The following is a 25,614-nucleotide window of genomic DNA, read 5'->3' as shown; positions in this document are numbered from 1 at the left end:
TTTTTACCAACCGTCTGAGATAAGTATATTTAGACTTTGAAATTGGTAAGGTCAGTTACAGGATCCTCAAATTGGCTGGCCTTTGCAGACTTGACCGCCATGCTTCCTAAAGATACGATATCGACTGGGTATGTCAGTGTCAAAAGTGACGTTTTTGTTTGAAGAAAAGTCACTTTTGACACTAACAATTAATTAAAATTTGAATCGGCCTGTGTACCAATTCTTAATCTACGGAATCTTTTCATGTCAATTTTTGATTACATGAGATACCAATTTATCCAAGCTAATATTTTAAAATTGTTATTCATCTAGCTTCATAAATCAGAAAATAAGATAGGAATTAATTGAACTTAAGAAATTCATCTCAAGTTACACACAAAATGATCCATAAACTGTTGCTTCCAATAGGGTTGTTTCCAATTTTTTGAAACGCTTGTATTACGTTCTATATTAGCTAAAAGTTGCCCTAAAATTCAACTTTTATACTAAAAACGGTTTTAAATATGTTAAATTAACAAAATATATTTTGACAGATGCTTTCGCGCCCAAAACGCTATTTGAAAATTGTGTGACGTCACAGTTTACGGTTTGACACATAAGTACATACGCACGTAGAAGATACGAACTGTCAACTGACATTTATCATTTGTTGTTTATCGCCTAACTGTCAAGAGTGTCAATCCGAGAGTTGTGACGTCATCAGAATCTTCAAAGACGTTTCGAGTTTGGTCACGTGACGTGTGCCAAAAGATATTTTAAATTCAATATTTACAAAAATATGGTCATTACAGGTCGCCTCAAAGTAGTTTAACATGTTCTTATAATCCAAAAGAATTTATTGGGATACAATTTTGCCCTAAGATTTGTAGATGGAAACAACCCTATTATTACACCAACAGCAGTAATCACAAGCCATTGAAAATGAGTCTGTATCTGGAACCTCTTTTCATTTGTCTTGTCTCGCGGATTGACTTCCCAATAGACGCAGCAACGTCAAGTGAATCGTTAATGTGGTTGCTTTTGTCCGCCTTTGTTCTACTGTTTCATGCTTTAGAAATCATTTTTCAATATTTCTGATACAAAGGGCATAGCAATAGATGAATGGTTGTCTATTAAGCTAACTATTCGAAATTTGTTCTTCGAAATTTCTTGCCTTACGCCACGAAAATTGCGCTAGCTCAATCTCTCTTACTGCCTATATTAGATTATGCTGACATTTGCTATCTTGACCTTATGCAGGATCAGCTGAATAAGCTTGAGCGCCTCCAGAATCTCTGTATAAGGTTTATATTTGGCTTGCGCAAATATGACCATGTGTCTCAGTTTCGTTCTCAGATCAAGTGGCTTCCTATTCGTCTTCGCCGTGACTCTCATGTTCTTGCCCTCCTTTATGGCATTCTCTTTAACCCCGCTACACCACCTTATCTCAAAGAGCATTTCAAGTATCTCTCTTCTATCAGATGTTCTCAGACTCATATTCTTGCTCCTCCCTTATCTACTTCAAAATTTTATAATAGCTCTTTTACCTTCCGGGCTGTTCGGTTATGGAATGCTCTGCCAGTAGAATTAAGATTAGCTAAATCTCTCCCCATTTTCAAAAATCAGCTGAAACTATACTTTCTATCTCTACCTTAAGTTGCCATTTATATATTGTATATGTGTAAGTATAAATATATATATATTGTATTATATTATATTGTAAGCGGTGGTGGCCGAGTGGATATGACGTCCGACTTTCAATCCGGAGGTCGTGGGTTCAAATCCTGGATCGTACCAATGAGTTTTTCGGAACTTATGTACGAAATGTCATTTGATATTTACCACTAGCTTTTCGGTGAAGGAAAACATTGTGAGGAAACCTGCACACATCTGCGAAGAAATTCAAAGGTGTATGTGAAGTCCCCAATCCGCATTGGGCTAGCGTGGGGACTATAGCCCGAGCCCTCTTGCACATGAGAGGAGGCCTGTGCCCAGCAGTTCTTCTTCTTCTCGTGTCGATGGTTACGTATTTATCGTCATATATATACGGTTTTATATTAAGCGGGACCAGAAGGTAGCGACGCTTAACGCCCTGTCTGTTGCGTCCCGTAGATCTTGTTCGGAACATGTGTGCGGGTTTGCTGGGCAGGACAGCATGTGTATCATCGTTTGGGGAGCCGTGCCACATGTGCATTGAGTATCTGAGCCGCGTAGGCCACCCCACCTTACCAAATTGTCTTTGCTGCGGCCAACTTGGGAACGCAGTCTATTTAAAGCTTTCTAGATCGGCCATGGTTGTTTATGCCCAGCCGGGAGCGTTTCGGCGGGACGAACGTAGTCATCAGGAGGGGCGCGAGTACTTTGCCATTGTGCCAGCCGGTTCTCGGGTGGTGAGACACTGATAGCGGTAGTGCACCGCATAAAGCTCTTTCGGCTCTTTAGACGCGGCGGTGGTAGCTTGTGGCCGTGGAGAGGGTGTCTTGGATCTTGCTCTTGCTTGAGTTTTTCGACAGCGCAGGCCACCTCCCTTCGGGTCTCCGGGGGCGCTATACCCGCCAAAGGGTAGACCTTACTGAGTGGAGTGGGTTTCAGACAGCCGGTGATAATGCGGCAGGTGTCGTTGAGTGCTGAAGAAACTTGTCCTGCATGGGGTGAGCGGTGCCACACCGGGCATGCGTATTCACCTGCCGAATAGCAGAGTGCCAGGCCGGTTGTGCGGAGTGTGTGTGCGGAAGCGCCCCAGTGCGTTGAGGTAAGTTTCCTCAGCAGGTTATTTCGGGTTGTGACCTTTTGGCGTGTTATTAGGCAGTGGTTCTTAAAAGACAGAGTTCTATCGAGGGAAATTCCCGGGTACCTCGGGTTCGGGCAAGGCTCAATGTCAACGCCGTCCCAGGTTATGTTGAGCGGTCTATTTGCGTCCCGATTTCGCAGGTGGAATGCGCACGACTGTGTTTTTGTAGGGTTCTGTTTTAGGTAGTTGGCTTTGTAGTACCTCGATTGACCGTCTAAGGCCGTTGACAGAGCTATCTCAGTATCCTCGAAGTTGTTGCTTTGAACCGCTATTGCCAGGTCATCCGCGTACGCGAACCGGCGAGTTCTGGGCGTGACTGGCTGATTGTTAGTGTATATATTGAACAGGATCGGGGCCAGCACACTTCCCTGTGGGAGACCGTTTTTTTGTGGACGCCAGCGACTTTTTTCCGACTGCAGGTGAACTTGGAATCGGCGATTGTGGAGCAGCTCGCGAAGAATGTTTATGAAACCCACGTCCTCAGTCATACATCCAACCTTAGAAAGTAGTCGTTGTATGTTCACCGTGTCATAGGCAGCCGTTAGGTCCACAAAGACAACGCCCGTCACTAAACCGAGTTCTAAACCATCTTCAATGTGTTGTGTCAGTTTCAGGGTTTGGCTGGTACAAGACTTTCCCGGTCGGAAACCAGCTTGTTCTGGAATTAGGAGCGGGTCGATAATGGGAGCAAGGCGATTTAGGAGCAGGCGTTCGAACAGCTTATAGGTGTGGCACAACAGGGAAATGGGACGGTAACTTTTTGCATCCGATGGATCCTTTCCAGGCTTGAGAAGAGCGATGACTTTGGACTTGCGCCATGCCTTTGGTATCTTGATTGTCGACAGGCAATTGTTATATAAGTCCAGGAGCCAGTTTGTGGCTTTCGGCCCAAGGTGTTTTATTTGTTCTATAGTCAGGTCGTCGACGCCTGCAGCTTTCCCATTTTTTAAGGTTTTCATTGCAGTCTCGAGCTCTTGGTGAGTAAAAGGCTTACTAAGATCGGTGCGGTTCTGCTGCTCTGCGACTATTGGAGTCAGTTTTGGCATCCGATCAGTAGATTTGCCGTTGAGCAAGAGTTGGGTTGCTACTTGATTAGCTGTGACTTGGCCTGGGTTTGTTGGTGGTGGTGGTTCACCTGTAAGCTTTCGCAAGTTTGACCACGCTTTCTTGCTGTTATGGGTCATGTCTGTGTTGAATATTTTTTCGCACCATCTTGCCCTTCGGCCTGTCGCTATTTCCCGCATCAGGTGCTCCCCAGCCAGTATAGTGTCCTCCGAGAACGGGTCGTTGCAGTACAGGGATTCGTATGTCTTGAGGAGTTCAACGGAGATCTGATTGAGTCCTGGAATGTGACGGGTGCGACATCCTCTTGGTATAAACCGGCATGATACGTTCCTGACAATCTTGATGAAATTGTCGTATTCTGACGCCACTGGTGGCAGGCCATCCAGGTTCTCATCCAAACAGCTAGTGTAATTATTCCAGTCAGCCTTTAGGAAGTTAAAACGACAGCGGAACGGGACTATAACGGGTTGCACAACCGCTTGGATGCGACACATTAGGGGTCTGTGTTGCGTTCTCGGAATCGGTTTACAGACTGTTTTAATGCACTGTGAGCTTATCCCTTCACTCGTGAAAATTAAATCAGGGTTGTAGCCCCGCTTCCAGCGCCCGCTGTTGAAAGAGGAAGGTAGTTTGGGGTTATGCAGGAGTATCAGCCCATTCGCTTCTGCCCATGCCTCCACTTTTTCGCCATCTGGGTTTGAGTCTCGGTAGCCCCACGTAGTACTGTGACTGTTAAAGTCGCCCATGATAATTGTCGGCCGTTGGTCGCCTAGTGGGGATACATCCCACGGCTGGAAAGTCTGTGGAGGCGGCTTGTAGACTGAAGTAATCGTACATTGACCAATGTCTAGGGTTATAAGCTCCATAGTTTCCCGCAGGACACAACAAAAAGAAACAATCCGGGTGTCCGGTCTTGTAAAGATCGCGCTGCCATGCTTTGCATGTGGAATTTCAGCTGTGAGTATCAGTCCAGGTATATGCGGCCGTTGATGGCCTGTGTCACGGTGGGTTTCTTGAATGCATAAAACGTGGCACTGTGTCTCGCGGCACATTTCGGACAGAAGTTGTGCTTTGTCATCCGAGAAGCCCTCTATGTTTATAGAGACGACAGTCAGGGCTGGCGCTGAAAAGTGCCTTTTTTGATCGCATGTATATTTCGCATTAGAACTTGTTGAAACCATCGTGGAGGAAGGATTTGCCGGTCAGCACAAGTGTTGACCGTTGCCCAGGGTGCGCCAGACGCTTAGGTGTATCGTAGAAACACATCAATTGCTCGTATTGCGTCTTGCGGGGAGGCTCCTTCCATGCCCAGCAGTGGGACGTATATAGGCTGAATTATTATATTATTATTATTATATTATATTGTATATTTATTAGTATATTAGATATTGTTTTAATACTTATATAAGTAGTATGTGTGTTTGTATTTAATAGTCTCCATATTTAGCTCCTTGCACTACCTGTTGACTTTTGTATGAGTTCGAAATTGCCTGCTACCTAAAGGTTGTCTGGAAGAGATCGCTTTTTAGCGATAAGACCGCCTGTTGTTACCTGGTTCTATTTTCCTTTAAAATTCATTTGTAGTTTTACATGTATGTAAATAAAATGTATAATTGTTGGTGCAATAAAGAATATTTACTTACTTACTTACTATTTGAATGTTTCTTTTGGGAATGAGAATGGGACAATTCAGTTAGTTTGTCACCTACATACATATATTTTTATATCTAAAGTTAGTGTATTTGGTATTTCAATAAGCCAGGATTCATATCGCCTATTTTTTATATGCGTATGTATACACGGTGCCCATGAGGAAAGGGAAGAAATTAAACCACGCATTCCTGGGGTCATAAGGAGTAATAAATGTTATATAAACCTAGCTCGAATTATGTTATTTAATTTTGTTACATTTTTCATATATAATAAATACATAACGTTTGATTCTCTAGTGTAAAAGTGCCTTAAACCACGCATTCCTGGGGTCATAAGGAGTCATAAATGTTATAGTACCTGGGCGACCGAGCTTTGCTCGGTTATAACTATTTATTGTAATATGGTGGTCTACAGGTGATAATCGTAACTACATTTTTTAACTAAATTAAACTTGTCTAAAACAATAAAAATTAAAAAAATTATATATAAACTTGAACATATAAAAAAAAACAAAAGTTAGTCACCGGGCGAGATTCGAACCCGTAACACTCATTTAGCAGTCCGCGTCTAAACCCGCTGGACCAGACGGACAGCGGCCGGCAACACGAAATTAGCGACCATATTCTGCGTCGAAAGAAAAACGCATGAAAACTCGAAAACACGCGTTTTCCCAAACATAATACTAATCTAGGTCGATTGTATACCCCCAAAAACCCCCATATACCAAATTTCAGCGAAATCGTTAGAGCCGTTTCCGAGATCACAGAAATATATATATTTATATATATACAAGAATTGCTCGTTTAAAGGTATAAGATAAACCATCTTCATCACCGACCTATATAAATCCCATTGCAGTGCAATATATTATTATTAAAAAGAGTTTCTAAACTCCTCCTCCTCCTCCAAGACTTCAGTCAACCTCATTTGAATTAATAAACTATATTTGTCGGCATTTTACTCGTACTGTGATAAATGACTTATGTTTCTTATGTTTCATTCGTTATTATTCTTAAACTACGTTCATATTTTGGGATAAATAAAACTATATGCACTCAGAATACTTGCACCAAATAAATACAAGCATATTAGGTAAATGTTCCTATAAAATAGGATTACGAATAGGATACCACTAACCGCCTAAATTGAGCAACAAAGGGTCCTTTGTGCACTCGAAACCGAATCACACAAATGGTACAATTGTGTCACGATTCAACTAGAGTACCGAAGTAATTTAAGTGGAAAGCGCGTTATAAAAAGTTAAAAAGGTATTTTATGCATTTCCTTAAATTGGTTCTCATCATAGCCTAAAATTATTATGCCGATTATAATTTCGTATTCAATTATTCGCATAATTTGTTTTGCCGAATGATCGAGTAGGAACTCAACACAATAATTCGTATTATCTCCAAACCTAATCCTTAGCAACTGAACATATGTTTAGACAACAACTTAAATATACAGTACCTGGGCGACCGAGCTTTGCTCGGTTATAACTACTTATTGTAATATGGTGGTGTATAGGTGATAATCTTAACTACATTTTTTTACTAAATTAAACTTGTCTAAAACAATAAAAATTAAAAAATTATATATAAACTTGAACATATAAAAAAAAACAAAAGTTAGTCACCGGGCAAGATTCGAACCCGTAACACTCGTTTAGCAGTCCGCGTCTTAACCCGTTGGACCAGACGGACAGTGGCCGGCAATACGAAATTAGCGACCATATTCTGCGTCGAAAGAAAAACGCATGAAAACTCGAAAACACGCGTTTTCCCAAACATAAGAATAATCTAGATAGATTGTATACCCCCAAAAACCCCCATATACCAAATTTCAGCAAAATCGTTAGAGCCGTTTCCGAGATCACAGAAATATATATATATATATATATATATATATATATATAATGCTCGTTTAAAGGTATAAGATATACTCTTTAAAAACGTACGTAAACGTAATGTAGCAGAATGAATTCGTTCAATACATTACGAATCGTCTTATGTTTTAATGTTTATTCACGCACAAACGGTACAATAATACATCAACTAATGAAGTTGCCACCAACCACTAGCGTATATACAAAAAAAAAGAACGGTATAACAACTATATCTACAGAACAAGCATTTGTCGGCATTAATAAATAAAAAAAAGTAATGAAAAAAAAAGGTTAAATACTCTAAACATTATTCAAAGCACTCAGATCTTCATACTTAAACTTAACTAATTGAATATTAAACATATCAATGAGTGAGAAAAGATTATTATTAGTATTACACTTGCACGCTTTATCAATCAACGAATTCGCTTTACATTTTTTTCGCGTAAGGGGGATTTGAAAGAGTTTGTATTGTCGTGTGTTCAAACGAGGAGTTATAAAAAATATTTTATTAATTAAATAAGGGGAGTCAATATGATTTGTTATTTTTTTTTATTAAAAAATTGATCCTTTAATGTGCGCCGACCTTCGAGCGAAACCAAGTTTCCGAAGTTTGGCGGTTGGTTCGACTTGAAGACTTTATATTTTAAATGTTTAATTAGTTTTTTTCTGGATTGCCTCAATGCTGTTGACATAACATTTATAGCTAGGGTTCCAAACGATTTATCCATATTCGATATTCGGCCTGACTAAAGAGTTAAATAACGTCCGCAAAGTATTAGCCACCTTGAACTCTTTAGTGGTTCTTAAAATAAAGCCGAGTAGCCTGTATGCCCTACTTGTTGTGTTCTCTATGTGGTTGCTAAATAATAATTTGCTGTCTAAATGTATGCCTAAAGGCCCATTTAGATGGTACGAGTTTCTCAATTCAGGTGTACGATTATCGTAGCACAAGAAAAAATATGTCATCATGTAAACTATACGTACGATATCGTATTACAAAGAGCGAGAATCGCCTCGCCTTATATGGTTGGATGTCTCCGTGTAAACAAAATTGCATGCAAGAATCGTATTTCGAGTTTGTTTGTTTGTTGAATTATCAAATTTAAATGTTTTTTTGACACTTTTAATAAGAATATTCGCCAAAACGTACAAATCAGTTTTTTTTTAATTTTTATTTACTGCTGTTTCCCGCCAATTTTTTTAAGGCAACGTCACGTCAGTCATTCAGCCAAGAGCAAATATTAAAATAAATGCACATTATCTTAACATAAAAAAATATATGAGGAACAAGAAATATAGTTACCTAATTACGAATTATTTCAGTACAAGTGGTGATTGATTAGCAACGAATCACGTAAATTGACGGGTAAAACTCGTATGAAAATCGGTTTTGACCGATTCGTGCGATACTCGCATGTACGTGAAAAAATGTCATACGAGAATGGGTTTAGATGAGTCGAGACATCGTCAGCAAATATCTCCGTAGAACGCAGTTCCTCGTGTAAACTAAGTCGCCTGGCGATAATCTCCGCACGAGTATCGAATGACATAATCGTAGACGAGTTTTTATTTCTCGCATCAATGTAACCATTTTTATACGATTCTCGCCTGGCGATTATTGCTTACGATAATATCATACGAAACTCGTATCATCTAAATGGGCCTTAAATCCTTAACATTAAAGACTACATATTATTTCATTATTTAAATGATAATTGAAGTGTTATAACCTGTCGTTTTCTGGTAAAAGTTATGATATTACATTATCTTGTGTTTAAATGTAGGTTTTTTATTGACAATAATTATACAACCGTCTCAAATCTGCCTCTAATGTATGACAGTCATCTATATTCTTAACTACTTTCAAGATTTTTTTATCATCAGCATAAAGTAAGCAGGTAGATGATTTGAAAACTGAAGTAACGTCGTTTATAAAAAATATTGAAGAACAAGGGTCCCAAATCCTTGGGGGACGCCAGAAGATACAGGGATAAAACTAGAACAAAAGCCTTTAACTGCCAATTAACTTTTTATTTTTTAGGTTTCAAAAAATGAGTAATTAAAAAATAAATGGATTCAGCGTGTAATTCGTCAGGCAAAATTGGTCTTGAAAAAGTCATAGCCAGATATGCTGAAAACACTTCACATCGGATTGAAGTTTTGAAGTTTTGCATTACCTTTTAAAGCATCATCATCTGTAAAAAACGTTGTGTGAATTTCCTAACAAATGATATTGTATTCATATTTTACTTTAGGGTTAGTACTCCAGTGCCTATGGATGTTTGTGATGCAGAACACATTAAAGTTTCCAGTCATAATATATTATCGGAGTCATGAAGTGACATAGATGGCCCCTCAAAATTGGTAAATAATATAAAATACTCTATCTCGCGCGACCAATGATGATCCGTATGTCAGTTCATTTTTATATGGAACAGCTGCCACGTCAAATCCCTAATGAAAAATATGAAAATATAATTGTCAAAAAATATAATAGAAATTATTGAAATAAACAAGCATATTACACCAACGTTTTCTTTTATTTCCCATTTGGTACATAAAACAAGTCGATTTTGAGTGGTGGACTCTAAATGAGATCTATGCTACATAAATTCTCATATTAAGGTCTGTGCGGAAAGAGAAGAGTAGTGGAATATATGGGAATTAAACCAATACATTTTATGACTCTTCTCTTTCCGCACAGACTAACTATTTGAATTTTAGAGAGGGGAATGATCAAAAAGGGAATCGTACTTATATTATAACAATTAGATATATGACGCTGACAGTCAGTTAAGAAAGTCGTCTTTATTTGCATTGTGCATCTAGAGTCTAAAAGTGATAGCCCATTTACTCAACCAGTAAGCCACTGTAAACACAAGATTGTTGTCGTATGTGTGGCTTATCTACGATGCAAAATCTGTATTTAGTTACGTGCACATGTCCGAGTGGCGAGCCGTATAGCGAGACGACTGTTTTTAATTACTAGACACTTAGTCTTTCTTCGCTTCAGCGTCCTCTTTGCTCGTGCGCTTGTATCGAGCTGAGGGAGGTGTTACTCATATGCGCAAAAGGACGAAAAGAAAAGAGGAAGGTATATGAATTATTTGACGTGTGCAAAATTCGTATTTTCTTTTTACTGACAGAACATAGTGCATAATTTTTCGATATAAATATCGACACAGGTATATACATCCCTACAAAAATGAGGAATAACAAACATATAAACATCTCTTCATCTCTTTTTGACACATTATCTAATTCGTAAGGAAGCTAAGGACGGGTATACATGTTTGTGGAGCAATTTTTTTGACTGCATTGATCCATAATTTCAACGACTACGTCACGTATCCGTCTTACGAATTTTCAATCTGTCGAATCTGTCGGTCACGTGACCTGTCGCGTGTTTCAAAAAATTTCCTCATCCCAAAAAGTGCACAGCGCCGCTAAAGAAGCTTTCACTTTAAAAAAAAACACAACCGAATTAATAACCTCCTCATTTTGAAATCTTGAGTTCGGTTAAAAAGACAAAAAGTATTCACAATTTAATTGTTTCGTTACCGCGGCACACTCGCTTCATTCGCTCGGCTTCGCGTACTGTTGTTCGCAGTCGTCGCACCTATCTTTATTCTGTCAAATGACTACAGGATATTTGTTTTCATATCAAAATAATCATATAGACATCCAAAAAAACGCCTAGACATAAGCCATTTTAAATTTGCTCCAGTGAAAGTCGGACTGCAGTGCAAAAAGTAAGTAAGTACAAAAAAACCGGCCAAGGGCAAGACGATTAAATAGTACTTTAACGTTATGATGTTTCTTTACCTCTTCGTCCAAATATGTAAAAACAGCTGAATTAGATTACGGTGAAATACTTAGAAAATAGTAATAAGATCAGAAAAGCAACTGATAGTGTGAGATTTCGAGTGAAGTCAAAAATACGTATTTATAAAGTTCATTCAAGAATAATGGTGAAAATTTACTGTCTTATGCGATTATATTCGACCATTTGCCTTCAATTTTGGCCCCTCCAGACTAAATTGAAGCTCTCTCTTTTCCTTAACTATACTTCCCACATGGTGCTGAGTGTTTATTTGCTTAGATACAGTAATGAGATGTTACATAATATTATTTACAGTACATATGGTGGTACTTTACCGCACTAGTGCGAAAATTAGCATATTACGTTACTGTGTCGAACATTTAATGGGCCATATGTACTGTAAAACGTTGTACGATACATGTGCGAATAGGTAATTCGCAACTCGTGTCGATTTAAAACACTCCCTTCGGTCGTGTTTTAATTTATCGCTACTCGTTTCAAATTTCCTCTTTTTCGCACTTGTATCGTAATGTACTATTATGTACTGTGTATCTTGCCTGCATGCAAGCGTGCAAATCAAATAAGTCTTAAATCTAATAATAAAAACAAATAACATAACAATGAAGCTTGATATAAATTAAAAAATTTAAATGTCCATTTTGTATAGCTCAAGATATATCATTAAGTAACAATACATTCCGTTCTAACCCTCTAGGGAGTCTCCGTTTTCCTCTTTAGATTGCCTTTTTCTATAAGTATTGTATGTTTCTCTCATTGAATGTGCCACTTATCTTGTATTAATAGTATTAATTTAATACTTGTAAAAGCTTATTGCTCGAGGCAGAATTAATTGAAATATGCCTCGGGTAAAAAAACATAATCCTCATCGTAATAGACGGCCCTGAGTACACAAGCAAAACGTTCGAAAAAACAGACTGTTTCTCCGTAAAAAATAGGTACAGTGTACTCAAAAAACTACCCTCTAAGTTTACTTGAATGTACATACATATGTACATGTATTTTTTTTTCTTTTCAGATTCTTCCCGAGAAACTGGACTTTCCTTACAGCTGGGCGATGTATCTACTCTTCCATATGCACTTTGCGCAGATTATGCATACTGCCTCTATCTGCCTCACTCTATCACTTGCTATTTGGAGATACATAGCCATCAAGTGAGTAATAATTATAATAAGTATTAGGTCCTAAGACTATTTTTGAATGTATGTCATGTTCTGTTTTGGATTGTGGTCTTTGTTACTATGTTCTTCCTAAATGAAATTATTATAGTACGGTACTGTGTATGCCAGTATGGTAAGATCTATTTGATTACCTGAACATGTAAAAGTTAGTGGTATAGTATTTTTAAAACTCCATGCGTACAGACAGATGTTATTTCAATTCAATTTTGCGAGATTTACCCTGAGGTCCCTGACAAGATTTAATTAGCCTTCGCCATGTTGCGGATTTTCAGTGGATCTAATTTATGTTCCTGTCAAGGAGACTTTGTGACATCAGACGTTGAAAGTCATCGAATGTCACCAATATGAACAAAAGAAAAGATTTCGCAATTATTTTACCACAAACATGCCAAAAAACATTGTCAAACATGCAAGAATAAATATTTTAAATACAATAAAACATTAACATTAATTTAATATTACTTCAATTAACAACGAAGGATTGCACACAGTCCATTAAATAATGTTTTGAAATTAATCGTAGCAAAGATAATTTGAAATAGAAGTGAATTGTCAAAGAAAACTTTGTAGCCACAGTAAATTTACTGCCACCTTTAGACACATTATTAAAACTCTTAGAACGCCATTTGACTTTGATCCTTATTCGTTCACTAATATGTGTTAAATTTGTTAAATATCAAAATCTGGGCCATCTAATAGATCAAAGGCCTTTGGTATGGCGGCATGCTACTATGGATAGAATATTTTCTTTGACAATCCACCTATATTTCAAATTCTCTTTGGTCGTAGACAGGGCCGGTTCTAACATTTCATTTGACTATAAGTACAATGACGTAACGCACATTATTGGCACAAGTAAGCAAATTGTAACAACACTATCTCAGAGCCAAATAGAAACCCAGATATCCGCCTGAGGATCTTCCTTCAACCATGCATTAATTAATAAGAAAAATAATATGTATTACAAAAAAAGTTGTTCAATGAAACAAAATAATGCTTAAAAAATAAATCAATAAAAATGTTGGAGTAGTCATATTCCTTTCTACATCTTTAATACTTTCATCAAAGGGCTGAAAAAATTAATTAAATATTTTTAGTTCACTGAAGCGAGAAAATCCTTAGATTGAAGGTTTTATAAAATTTCTTTTTCAGGTATTCAGATCGAAGTCACATATTGTGCACGGAAAGACGCTGTAGCATAGCAATATTGACATCTTTCATTTTGCCCCCGATTCTCTGCGCGCCTACGTTTATGGTAAGCAAGATCTGAAAATACGTTTTTAAGGTTCCGTAATCAACTAGGAATTTTTATAGTTTCGCCATGACCGTCCGTCTGCCGTATGAGGTTTTGCTCCATGATCCTTAGTGCTAGGAAGCTGCAATTTGGTATGGATATATAAATCAATCATGCCGACAACTTTTTTTGTTACTACTTAGTAAAAAAAAATAAACACCAAATCCTCTACGCGTAAAGTGGGGATGAAATCTTTTTTCGTTTCAACTCTTTGTGAGGTGTCATCGGATTGGTCTCTTATAAAATAAACAACCCATTTTAGATAAAAAGAATATTTTCGAAAATAATCACTCTGAATGAAAGAAAAATTTGTGCCCCTCCCCCCTCTAACTTATGAATTGAATTTTTTAGTTTTAAATGCCTTTTGTTACTGGAGTTGAATACAAAAGCCGATATTTAGTTTCTACTGAGTAGAACAAAATCGATTAGTTATAGAAATAAAAAATCTAAAATAAAACTGAATGAAATGCTATCTAAGATTATTAAATCATTACTACATTTACTACGTACCGTTATAGGGAGCGTGCATGAACTATAGGAGGCAGCACAGGAGCCGTCAGATTTTTGGCGCGAGGCGTATATGTGATATTTATTGTTCCGATGTAGCCCAAAAGATGGCAGAACCTACTATGCACAAGAAAACACGTGACGTGTAAATGTACATGTTTATGGTTCCGATTCAGGCCACAAGATGGCAGACCCTCCGACGCGCACGGTCCCTATAGAACCGGCATAGAGAACCAGTATTTTGCGCCATTAGTTGTTGTTGTTTTGTCAACAACCCATAAGTATACTAGAAGCGGAACGTGAGTCTCGCGAACTGAATGCTTAAATGCCGTGAATTTTACGGCGTTTACGACGTTTTGGTCGTGTGGTACAGGTTGTAATTGCGAATATCATTGGTTTTTATTTCTTCTCTATAGTAATAACTAGCTTTTGCCAGTTCGGCTTCGCCCGCGTACTAAGCAAAAAAAAAGGTTCTTAGTTTGACCCGTATGTTTATATGAACGCATGTAGGTATGTATGTTTGTCCGCGATTATTAGATTTAGAATCATGTTCTGAAAAATGCATGGAGTGTTTACCAACTTTATACTTGTTAAAGTACTTCCTTATGAACAACATTGTAGCAATATGTAGACTCAAACTTTGAGATGAACTTACACGGGAGCACGCCACATAGAACTGACCATAGAGTTAAGATATTGACAGAGAGAATTTGACTTATGACAAACTGTGACAATGTCTAAAATCTCTCAAAACCAATTCCTTTAATTCCGAGTGCACTAAAACTTTTTTTCCTTTTCAGTGATCGATGACACTAGAACGTTGCAATTTGTTATAGGTATATTATATAAAACGCGGCATCAAATAAAAAGGAAATATAATATAATTTAAAACGTCTGTAATATAGATGACGCATTTTAAATAGAGTTAAAACCATTTATTTTTGTTATAGTATTTTAAAATCAATATATATTTTTTTATGAAAGCACACATATTTGAGAAAACTGCAGCTACCTATTTTCAAATGATTTGTTCAATAAATCAGCGGTATGAAAATCAGCGGGATTGCCTAGTATTATTTTTTATTTTTTTGTTCTGCAACCGCCAGTAGTCAACGGCATTACTTATACAGCCAACATACTAACTAGTCTAACTACTATATACAGAATTTAAAAAAAAATAGGTAACAATTTAATCAGTAAAATAAGCAATTTTATCTCAAGTTTTATAACATGAATAATGTCAAATAACTTTAAGAAACACCTAAACCTTTCATATTCTAAAAACGTTTAAGTTTGGCTGTAGGTATTGCTTTTGATCACTTATGTAGGTTAAATGAAAATGTTTTTCGCTTCTAAAACTCGTAAAATTGACATTTCAGTCGCGTATCAGTGGCATAAAATTACTTATTATGCTCTAGAGCATAAAGTAATATCTTCTATTACGACCCTTTAGCAATAAAGTCCAAAATCCGCCGTACAAACTGCCAGAGCCCTGCCGGCACGCCCCCGGCCGGTCCGAGTACGATTTTCATTAATCTTAAGAAAATACGGTAAAATAACCTAAAATATTGAATATTTTTCTATGTTTTACTAACAATCAAAGTGAAAAATACAGCATAAAACTCGGGCATAAATGCCTATTTATCCTTGACCTATATCAACTCGGACAACATGGGTCGCTTTATGCCCTATTCGCTGTATTTCTTTTGGTTCCCCTCTTATGAGCTCGATGTAAATACAATTAATCAAAGGAAAACATAAATAATGTATAGTTTAGTAATATCATCAGTGAGCATTGATCGAAATGCACTTAGCATTTTTTTAAACTTAACATTGAATATTTACGTGAAACATATTTTGTTTGTCCTCAACAGGTATTCGATATTCACACGAAGAACGTCACCGATGCAAACGGTAACCCCGGCATCGCATACCACGTCGACCCAGAGTTCAAAGGAACACTCTATCAAGCAAACTTCTGGGTTCACGGCGTCATTATAAAACTACTACCGTGCTCCATATTGACGGTCATCAGTATATGGCTCATCCGAGCATTATACAGTGCCAATCAGCATCAGAAAAACTTAAGGAGCAATACGGGTTGCCCGGCTGCAGAAAAAATGGTCAAGAGACAGCTGAAAGCCGATAAGCGCACAGACAGGACGACGAAAATGCTCCTGGCTGTGCTCTTGCTATTTCTCGTTACAGAACTTCCTCAAGGGATTTTGGGCTTGATGAGTGGCTTGCTAGGATTGTGCTTCTTTAAGCGCTGCTACAACCTGTTCGGGGAGCTAATGGATTTTCTAGCGCTGTTGAATGGGGCTATTAATTTTGTGCTGTACTGCTCCATGTCGCGACAGTTCCGGCAGACCTTTCGACACATGGTGTTGCAGCCGCCACTCGCCCGGTGGCTACCACCCGTACCATCTCACTCGGAATCTCACATTCAGAATACGTATGTACCTGTTATAATTATTAATCGCATATTGGATTGATACATCAGTGTTACAATATTGCTCGTCTATTTTAGTGAACGTAAATTGTTGTAATATTGTCAATGGGTTAGAATCTAATTGAAATGCTAATTAATACCGTGCATGAATATAATTAAATATAGGTATATTTACCGCACCATAAAAACCATTGTTGCAAATTAAGTCATTCCATTGAATTGACTTAGTGTTAGCCTGAAGGAATGTACTAATTCACCGGCGGGATGAGATAAAGAGGAGTGAGAAATTTCATACTTCTGGCGAAAATCAAATAAAAGTCAAATAATAAATTAAATTTGTGAAACGATATTAAAATATACCGGGTGTTTCCCGTTACACGAGCAAATAATTAAACCATATCTTGTACCTACTCCTCAAACGATATAAGTTTTGATAATCAACTTTAAAAATTATAAAATCTTTAGATTTTCTCTTTTCGTACAAAATGAATATTATTTTCAATCTACGCTGTGATCAGCTTGTGTTTGACGCTGCTTGTCACGCATACATAACAAAATTTGCAATACCTACATTGCATCTTAGCATAAACTTTAAAGTGTTATAAAAATCAAAACAAGTTATTTTTAAAAGTTACTGACATATGTTGGTCAGTTTGAGGAGTACAGGCTACAGTTTAATTTATTGCTCCTCTTACCGGAAACACCCGGTATAAGTTACGACGAATTAGAAATAGTATGTACCAGTTTTATGGAAATGTCATATTATACAGACTAAAGAGAATTTAACCTTGCCTCCGGTGGTCGAGGTCAGAATCGGGCCCGCGTCTTCAGCCTACGCGGCTAACGTCAGCACGTACTGCTAGCACTTTGAAGTTAGTAAAAATCGCCTAGCACTTAAAAGATGCTCGTACTCAAGAAGTTGGGACGGGTAACTGCTACACTGGCAGTTGCTAAAAAAAACATTATTCGACTATATTGCATGAAAATGTCAGCATGTGTATTATTTACTGCTTGAACAATATCTTCATTTTTTTTTCTTGCCTCATACAGGTGCACGGAAAAGATTAAAAGATAACTTCAGCGACTGATGTATGAACATGTATGCGTAAGTAAACAACTGCTATGTGTTATTTAGTATCTTTAATTGTTTATAATTGTGTTAGATCTAAATATTAATGTATATCATTCGTATTAAGAATCGAGCAGACTGAAGATTAGTTTACTATCAGCATATATTGTAAGTGGACCTCAGGCTCCTTTAGGTTGCAACCCTTTTGCTTAAGATTAAAAACAGTCTCTCTGCGTGCATTATGAGTATTCTGCATGGGATATTATAAGTACTCTGTGATACTGAAATATAAAACCAAATTTAGAGCCTGAAACCGTATTTTACGTACTGAAAAGCGATTTATCCTAGACTCATCTGATTGAATTCAGTAATAAATATTCGCTCTTGCCTTGAAGAAACCTATTTAGATCGCAATTCTGTCCAACCATTCCATCTAGCCGTAAGGGCCGAAACAACGCAATTAAATATTAACAATGTGAGAAATGTAACTAATTGAATATACAGGCTAAGGCTGCCAGTCCAAAAAGCTGGCTCTGGTAATCGAGTTACCTAAAAGCCCGATGTTTTCCAACTTCTACAATTTCAGCACAAGTTCCTTACCTACTATTGAAATAGAAATACTTTTCAGCATATTCCGATAACTGAGATACTTAGCCATAATACAGGATGTTTATATAGTCAGTTTTCCATAGAAAATGTCAAGGTCAGACGGACGGATATATGAAACAGACAATTTTTTTCGCGATTTCGGTGTTAGTCGCGAGTACGGGGTGAATATATATATATTAACCCTTTGGAGTTGCATGCGTACATAGGCTACGGAGACTGCTTACCATCAGGCGGGTCGTAAGCTTGTTTGCCACCGACGTAGTATAAAAAAATAAATAAAGAGTAGGTGAAAGTACTTGTTTGTAAACTACAACCTTTTATGTTAAACAATAGCATGTTATGTTAATTTAAACTTTCCTTCAACAAGTACTTTCATAGACTGCTCAAACAATGCAAATGCTTTATAAATTACTCTGAACGTGAATAATTTTGAAAGCGTATGAAACATAGAAACATGTAGAATATAAATTTTGATAAGATGCCAATCCATTTCATCTTAATTAATAATAATATCTAAATTTCATCTTAAGCAACGTTAATGACAATGTAGTTCTGATATTCTAGTTTTTCCAATACGCTTAGACGTTTAATGGATGAGGTCATTTGAAGTGCAAAGATGCTATCGACCGATGTTACAATGGATTAAACATGTTGACTTTATTAGCCGCGTCTATTAGTTCTCAAATACCTTCGTTTAGCCACGACAGAAAGAACATATCAATACCGAAAACTCTCATTTGCCTCCCATGACTCGTGTTTGTAAATAGTTCCGAGCCTCGGGCGACGTTCAACATTAAATTTTCATGGAATTACCCTATTTGTAATTTCACGAAAACTTGGTCAAATTGAGATTTTCATATCAAAATGGATATATGAACAGAGAATGGGTAATATCTTACATAGCTATTGAATTAGTCTACTTATTAACCCCCGACGCAAAAAAAGGGGTGTTATAATGCTTGACGCCAATATCGGTCTATCTGTTTGTTAGTGGTATAGCTCTCCAAAAGTTGGCCGATTTTGATGCTGTTTTATTTACGTGAAGGCTTTCTAATATAAGCTCTTTTCTAAAATAATATGAGGCATTTTTGGCAAAAAAATGTTTTTTTGATATCATTTTTAATTTCATGATTAATTTTAATCGTAAAGGGTGCCAAACAATAAAGCTATGCTAAATAAAACTACTTATTTTAAACCCTACATTCTGCCTGTCACCTGGTCCAAAAGAGCTTAAAATACTAACGGCGTCGGTTGGCACTATCGGCAAGCAAGTTTTGCTGGATCAGGAGGCTTGTTCGGAGTGTAATAACAATTTATGGTTATGAATTTGTTATGGATATGGCATGTCAGTGTCACAGTGGCATTTCTTCAATAAACCTGCAAGTAAGAGCCGGAACGGGGGTCGCAACCTCTATCATTCAAACGCCGCCCCAAAGTTTTGATGAATATTTTAGCGTCAGCCATTAATTAACTATCGGTAGTAACCTACGTTTGTGGTTACACAGGTAACGTCTTTATTTAATATTATTTAATTTAAAGTTATTCATATTCTTATTAATTTATATTAAAGTCAACAAAATTAAATGCTTGACATTTTATCATCAGATCATCATAATAATTAATAATTGTTCAAATATTATGATATTTGAACAATTTAACAAATATTATGATAATCTTTGAAGCTACCCTTAATATTGGTATTTTTAAATAGGTGTTCCATTTTCCACTTTTTGGTTTCAGAGCCAAGACGTCGTTGCCGTGAGGGCGTCGAGCAAAACAGGAGAAGGCTTTAGTGCGTGAACACTTTCTATGAATGAGTCTCTTGTTAAGTGATGGTGATGTAATCTCACTTTTGTGCACGTACAGATTCAAGGAATGTGACTGAAAAGACTCTTAGTGGCGGACGTGTTCCGGTTGTCTGTAAATTGACCAAAAGCTGGACCAGCTTGTTGGGGACACTATACCCGAATCTTCGCTCTTGTGTGTCAGAATAATTCTTACAAGGATACATTTCCATTAATAAATACGACTGTTTTCTTAGGTATCATTAAAAAAAACAAACAGAACGTAATGTTCTTTTTCACTTTCATAGGATTTATTTGCGTAGACCTAGCCTAGCGCCCAATGAGAGTTACATCGAATTTGCACTCTGTTATAATCAATTGTTTTTTCATTTATAGCGTAAGTGTGCTTCGTTTTTTTAAATACGAGTATAATGGTAATACCTGAATTTCGCTTGTTGCCTTAACAAGATATTTTAACGATTTATATTGTTAAATAGTTTGGCAAAGATATAGGTATAGGTAGGTATGTTTCATATATATTAGGTTTCAAAATGATGAATAGATGAATACATATTTTTTGTTATGGTACTCCCTATTCATTTTTGAACTTGAATTTGTGGTAACTAGTGTACAAAATGTAAACAAAATGGTGTAAGCATTTTAAATTGACTCTCTCTAAGTTACGGTGGTAATTTTATGACGTGTACAAGTACTTTCAGCATCATTAGTAACGAATGAAACAATACGCCAAAATATCTTGAAATTATTTTTCAAATAGAGATACATCTATAATATAGTTTACGCTTAAAAGTAAATTTCACAGTATAATTGTTCTATACCTATATATAGAAACATGTTTCTTTTTGGTGACCTATTAGATAATGCGTACTAGACTTAAATCGACCGGGATATAGACCGTGATTATCTTTTGTTATGATTCGAGCTCCCGATATTTCGACGCAGTAACATGCATCTTATTCACGGGTAACTGAAGATAGCCGGTGTCAAAGTTGTGTAGACTGCGCTCGGTCTACCCTCATTCGTGCGCGTCGGCTGCGTTCGATTTCAACGTTACCACTGGTCGCGTTCACATTCACACTTATTGCTCTATCGAAGCACACTACCCTCACAGTGTCACTACGCGTGTGTGTGAACAAGTTGCAGTTAAGTGTAATGCATGCAAACAGTGTAACTATGTCGAAAGATCGGGAGCTCGAAAACAATACAAAAAGGTAATCACGGTCCATATCCCGCTCGATTTACGTCAAGTGAAACTAACCGTGAATTAATCAAAACTGTTACTTGCCGCGTATAGTCTGATTCGCTACTTACTGCTGACTGTACTACTCGTATTATAGTACTATACGTATGTATGGGATTATTTGGCCGGAAATTAAACCGGATGTAAAACCGAAATTCATTGTTTTAAACTGTGATTGAATGCTGACTGTGTATTGGATAGTAGGTTCATTCTTATAAATATTTAGATAAGTATATAAATGTGTAGCCATGTTAATATTAGGAATAAATGAACTAGGACTAGTGAAGATTAAAAAAATCAAAGATTTTATATAAAACCGTCATACAGGCCAATACGAGTTTTAGTTAGGTATTTGATCTGTTTCCGATATGATACTGATCTGTCAGTGTCAAAAGTGACATTTATTCAACCAAAAACGTTTCTTTTGACGCTTACAGATCAGTACCTCTAGTGTAACTTTGATCGACATCATAACGTGACGAACGCGTTTGCGTTAAGTCTCATTTTGTATAGGATTTTGAGGTTCCAAAACGTCCCGCTTGGCGCGCTCTTTCGAAATCCAATACAAAATGAGACTAAACGCAAACGCGTACGTCACGTTTGGAAATCGAATTTATTTACACTAGGGGTACTGTTTCTTATCGGAAGCAGAACAAATACCTAACTAAAACTCGAATTGGCATAATAATTATGTCATTGAGAACCCAACGAAAAGTAGTTTGTTTTTATGGGAACAAATACTTTGTCTAAACCAGTAGGGCTAAGATGGTCGGCTCTTTATCATTTGTCACCATGCCTGTCACGTTCTAACAAGTAAATAAGTGCGAAAGTGACGGGCATAGTGAGAGGTAATAAAAATGGAACCATGCTGCCACCGCAGAGGTCGACAAACCGCGGATCGCAAAAAAATTACATCTTCTGATCTCTTAAACCACTGAAAACACCAATGCGGCTGTTTGACATTCCTAAAAGCGGCCAAGTGCGAGTCGGACTCGCCCATGAAGGGTTCCGTACCATTTATGACGTATTAAAAAAACTACTTACTAGATCTCGTTCAAACCAATTTTCGGTGGAAGTTTGCATGGTAATGTATATCATATATTTTTTTTAGATTTTTCATTCTGTTATTTTAGAAGTTACAGGGGGGGGACACACATTTTTTCACTTTGGAAGTGTCTCTCGCGCAAACTATTCAGTTTAGAAAAAAAATGATATTAGAAACCTCAATATCATTTTTAAAGACCTATCCATAGATACCCCACACGTATGGGTTTGATGAAAAAATATTTTTTGAGTTTCAGTTCTAAGTATGGGGAACCCCCAAAATTTATTGTTTTTTTCTATTTTTGTGTAAAAATCCTAATGCGGTTCATAGAATACATCTACTTACCAAGTTTGAACAGTATAGCTCTTATAGTTTCGGAAAAAAGTGGCGGTGACATAATCGGACAGACAGACGGACATGACGAATCTATAAGGGTTCCGTTTTTTGCCATTTGGCTACGGAACCCTAATAGCGATTTTTACTGCGGTTGCCTTTTCTTCTCAAAATTTTGCCGACCCCTGCTCTAGACCATAAGAAACAGATCATGTAACTAAGTATCTACAATCAATGGTCACTGCATTTTTTTAGTTTTTAAATGCAGTTTATCTTCCACATTAAAGTTGTTTTACTACAGACACAAGTTGATGGCCGTTATATTATTATGCACATGGTAGTAATATAGGAATTTCTAATAAATCTGTTCCGAGGCAATAAAAAAAACATAAGAACAAAAATTAACTTTTTTTAAACGAGCCCATATTGGGCCATCTTATTATTCCCGCACTAGTGTGGGAAAGTAGCACCATACCTATGTAGTGTAATAGTTATTTACAATACAAGTGCAGAAAATACGAAATTCGCAACTAGTGGTGATGGTGATAAATTAAAACACGACCGAAGGGAGTGTTTTAAATCGACACGAGTTGCGAATTACCTATTCGTACGTGTATCGTACTCCGTTTTACAGTACATACGGTTCTTTAAAGTTTCGACATATGCACGGAAAGTGCTCATTTCCGCACACGTGCTGGAAAGTAGCACCATATGTACTGTAAAGATAATTATGTTTAGATATGCTGTTATGTAATTACTAATTAGTTTTGTCAAACGCGTTTTCACAAAAAAGGGGTTTTACGGTAACATATACAGTACGTAAATTCAATACGGGCGAATATTTCAACGGTGGTTAGCATAGGACCTAAGAAGTGTATTGAGATAAATTTTGCTTAGAAATACAATACAATGGAAATAATTATTATTTATATTGTATATAAAATATATAATTAAATTACGAGATACGAGCCAACCACTGTCAACCAGGGATCGTTACCGGTATTCTGACTACCGGTTTCAAATTAGATAGAACCGGTTATAGTTGTATTTCGCTATTTATATCACTACAGCTTTGATTGCCGGTATAATCAATAACGGTAGGTATTCATTTTTATTATTAGCGTTTTTTTTTTTGATTTTGGTATTGTTGTCTAATGACAACAATACCTGTATTTTACATGTTGCCCTTAAAAACCATAATCGGTAATACATGTCAATGTCAATGCCATTCAGCCAGCTATGCAGAATGTTATCGCGTGACGTTATAATATTACACCTATTTGTTGTGATTTCGTAGTAGTGTCTGATACCACTATTGCGCACTCGAAACGTAAGATACGTTTCGAGTGCGCAATAGCGGTATTAATTAAAGGTATTTAATATTATAAATAGTCTATGTATAGCGGTGAAAACAAAAGCGAAATGAAAACAATACCTCTAATAGGAATATAGGTATACTTTTTATATCGGTAATTGATTGATAATTTATTTACAGATATGAAATAAAACCGGTTGTAGAATCCCTGCTATCAACGCTTGTTGGCTGTTATTATAAAAACCTTGTATTTCGTAATGTTTGCAGTGCATTGCTGGTCGGTAAATTTTCAAAAATTAATTACGGGGTGATAATTAAGTGTAACATAAAAAACCTTTTTAATTAATAATCACACAGATAAATTTTATGTTATTTAAATTTATCACCCGTGTTGGATTTACACACTGTAAAATTAATTAATTATTCGTTGCTGTTGGATATTGACGATCATGCTTGTTATATTTATTTATTGGTATAAGTTCGGTGAGCAAAGTAAATAGGTACTTACAGAGATCGGAACCGGTTTTTTGCAAAAACATCGAAAGTACCATATATTTCGGTTTATTTTATACTCAAAATGTAGGACTCAGTTGTGTTTTTAGATAACGACTTCGTATTATTAGATTGCCCGATTAGGAATGAAATAATTAACAAAGAACGAAAAAATACCGTTTTCGTTCCCATACAAAAAATACCGGTTTCCGATCCCTGGGTACTTACTCATGAATTAACTTAGACCTGCATTTATGGATAACACATGGGTGGAGAATAAAAGGTATTATTCCATTTTTGACTGTTGGTTATACCTACATAATTGATTTCCAGCGTATTTTCTCGGAAACGTTCTTATATGTGATACTAGTTCAATCAATGTCAGTACTTTTTGTACCGAAACTGACTGAAAGAGCAAGACACGATTCCGTGAAAATACGATGGAAAATAATTGTGTATTGGTAAAAAACTTAAGTAAGTCACCTGTTGTATGTAGTTGTGACGTGTTCGAATAGACATTTGTTTTGTTTGTGTGAGTCTTTTAAACATGTATTGTCTATTCGAACATGTCACAACTACATACAACAGGTGACTTACTTAAGTTTTTTACCTATACCACAGTAAACGCACATCTCGTTTATGATTATGTAAAGGCATAACTAACTGATTTTGTTTTAATATGTGGAATGATCATTGTAAAATTTTCATGTATTTCAAGAAAACGCAGTTAATTATAACAGAAAATTTAAAATAATATTTGTATTTATCGTATACGATGTTATCACTGTTGCTAATAAGTTTGTACAAAATAAATGTTAAATGTTTTATTTATCAGACTTTTATTGAAGGAAATGGAACCTCAAGTATTAATTTGCTAAGTTTCCATTGCATATCTGTCTGTTCATTGACATAAAATGACACGACGCATCGGCATAAAAATCCATATCTATTTGAACAGCCGAACTTAAAAGCTACTTCTTATTGAGGTCGAAAAAAGGCCTACAACGGCGACGGGAGTTTTCCCAGTTGGAGAATATAATCCCCTTCCCTGAACAAG

At 36.6% G+C, this 25,614-nt stretch overlaps 1 protein-coding gene across 4 annotated transcripts in view; it reads left to right on the top strand.

Moving 5' to 3' along the window:
• The window catches only part of LOC133527597 (G-protein coupled receptor dmsr-1-like), a 95,069-nt gene extending 69,683 nt beyond the window's left edge, over positions 1 to 25,386 (top strand). For 2 of the 4 annotated variants that reach the window (XM_061864670.1, XM_061864671.1), the window contains 3 exons: positions 12,233 to 12,369; positions 13,549 to 13,651; positions 16,072 to 17,096. In XM_061864670.1, the coding sequence (XP_061720654.1) occupies positions 12,233 to 12,369; positions 13,549 to 13,651; positions 16,072 to 16,692 (861 nt within the window). In that variant the 3' untranslated portion in view covers positions 16,693 to 17,096. Of the gene's footprint in view, positions 1 to 12,232; positions 12,370 to 13,548; positions 13,652 to 16,071; positions 17,097 to 17,699; positions 17,755 to 20,067 lie in introns of those variants that run through there. The other 2 variants (XM_061864672.1, XM_061864674.1) reach the window with 2 other exon arrangements.
• Positions 25,387 to 25,614: the final 228 nt, after the last annotated feature.

This window comes from Cydia pomonella, chromosome 18 (assembly GCF_033807575.1).
Source record: "Cydia pomonella isolate Wapato2018A chromosome 18, ilCydPomo1, whole genome shotgun sequence".
In the NCBI taxonomy this organism is placed as follows: domain Eukaryota; kingdom Metazoa; phylum Arthropoda; class Insecta; order Lepidoptera; family Tortricidae; genus Cydia; species Cydia pomonella.
This window is presented reverse-complemented; position numbering and strand designations above follow the sequence as displayed.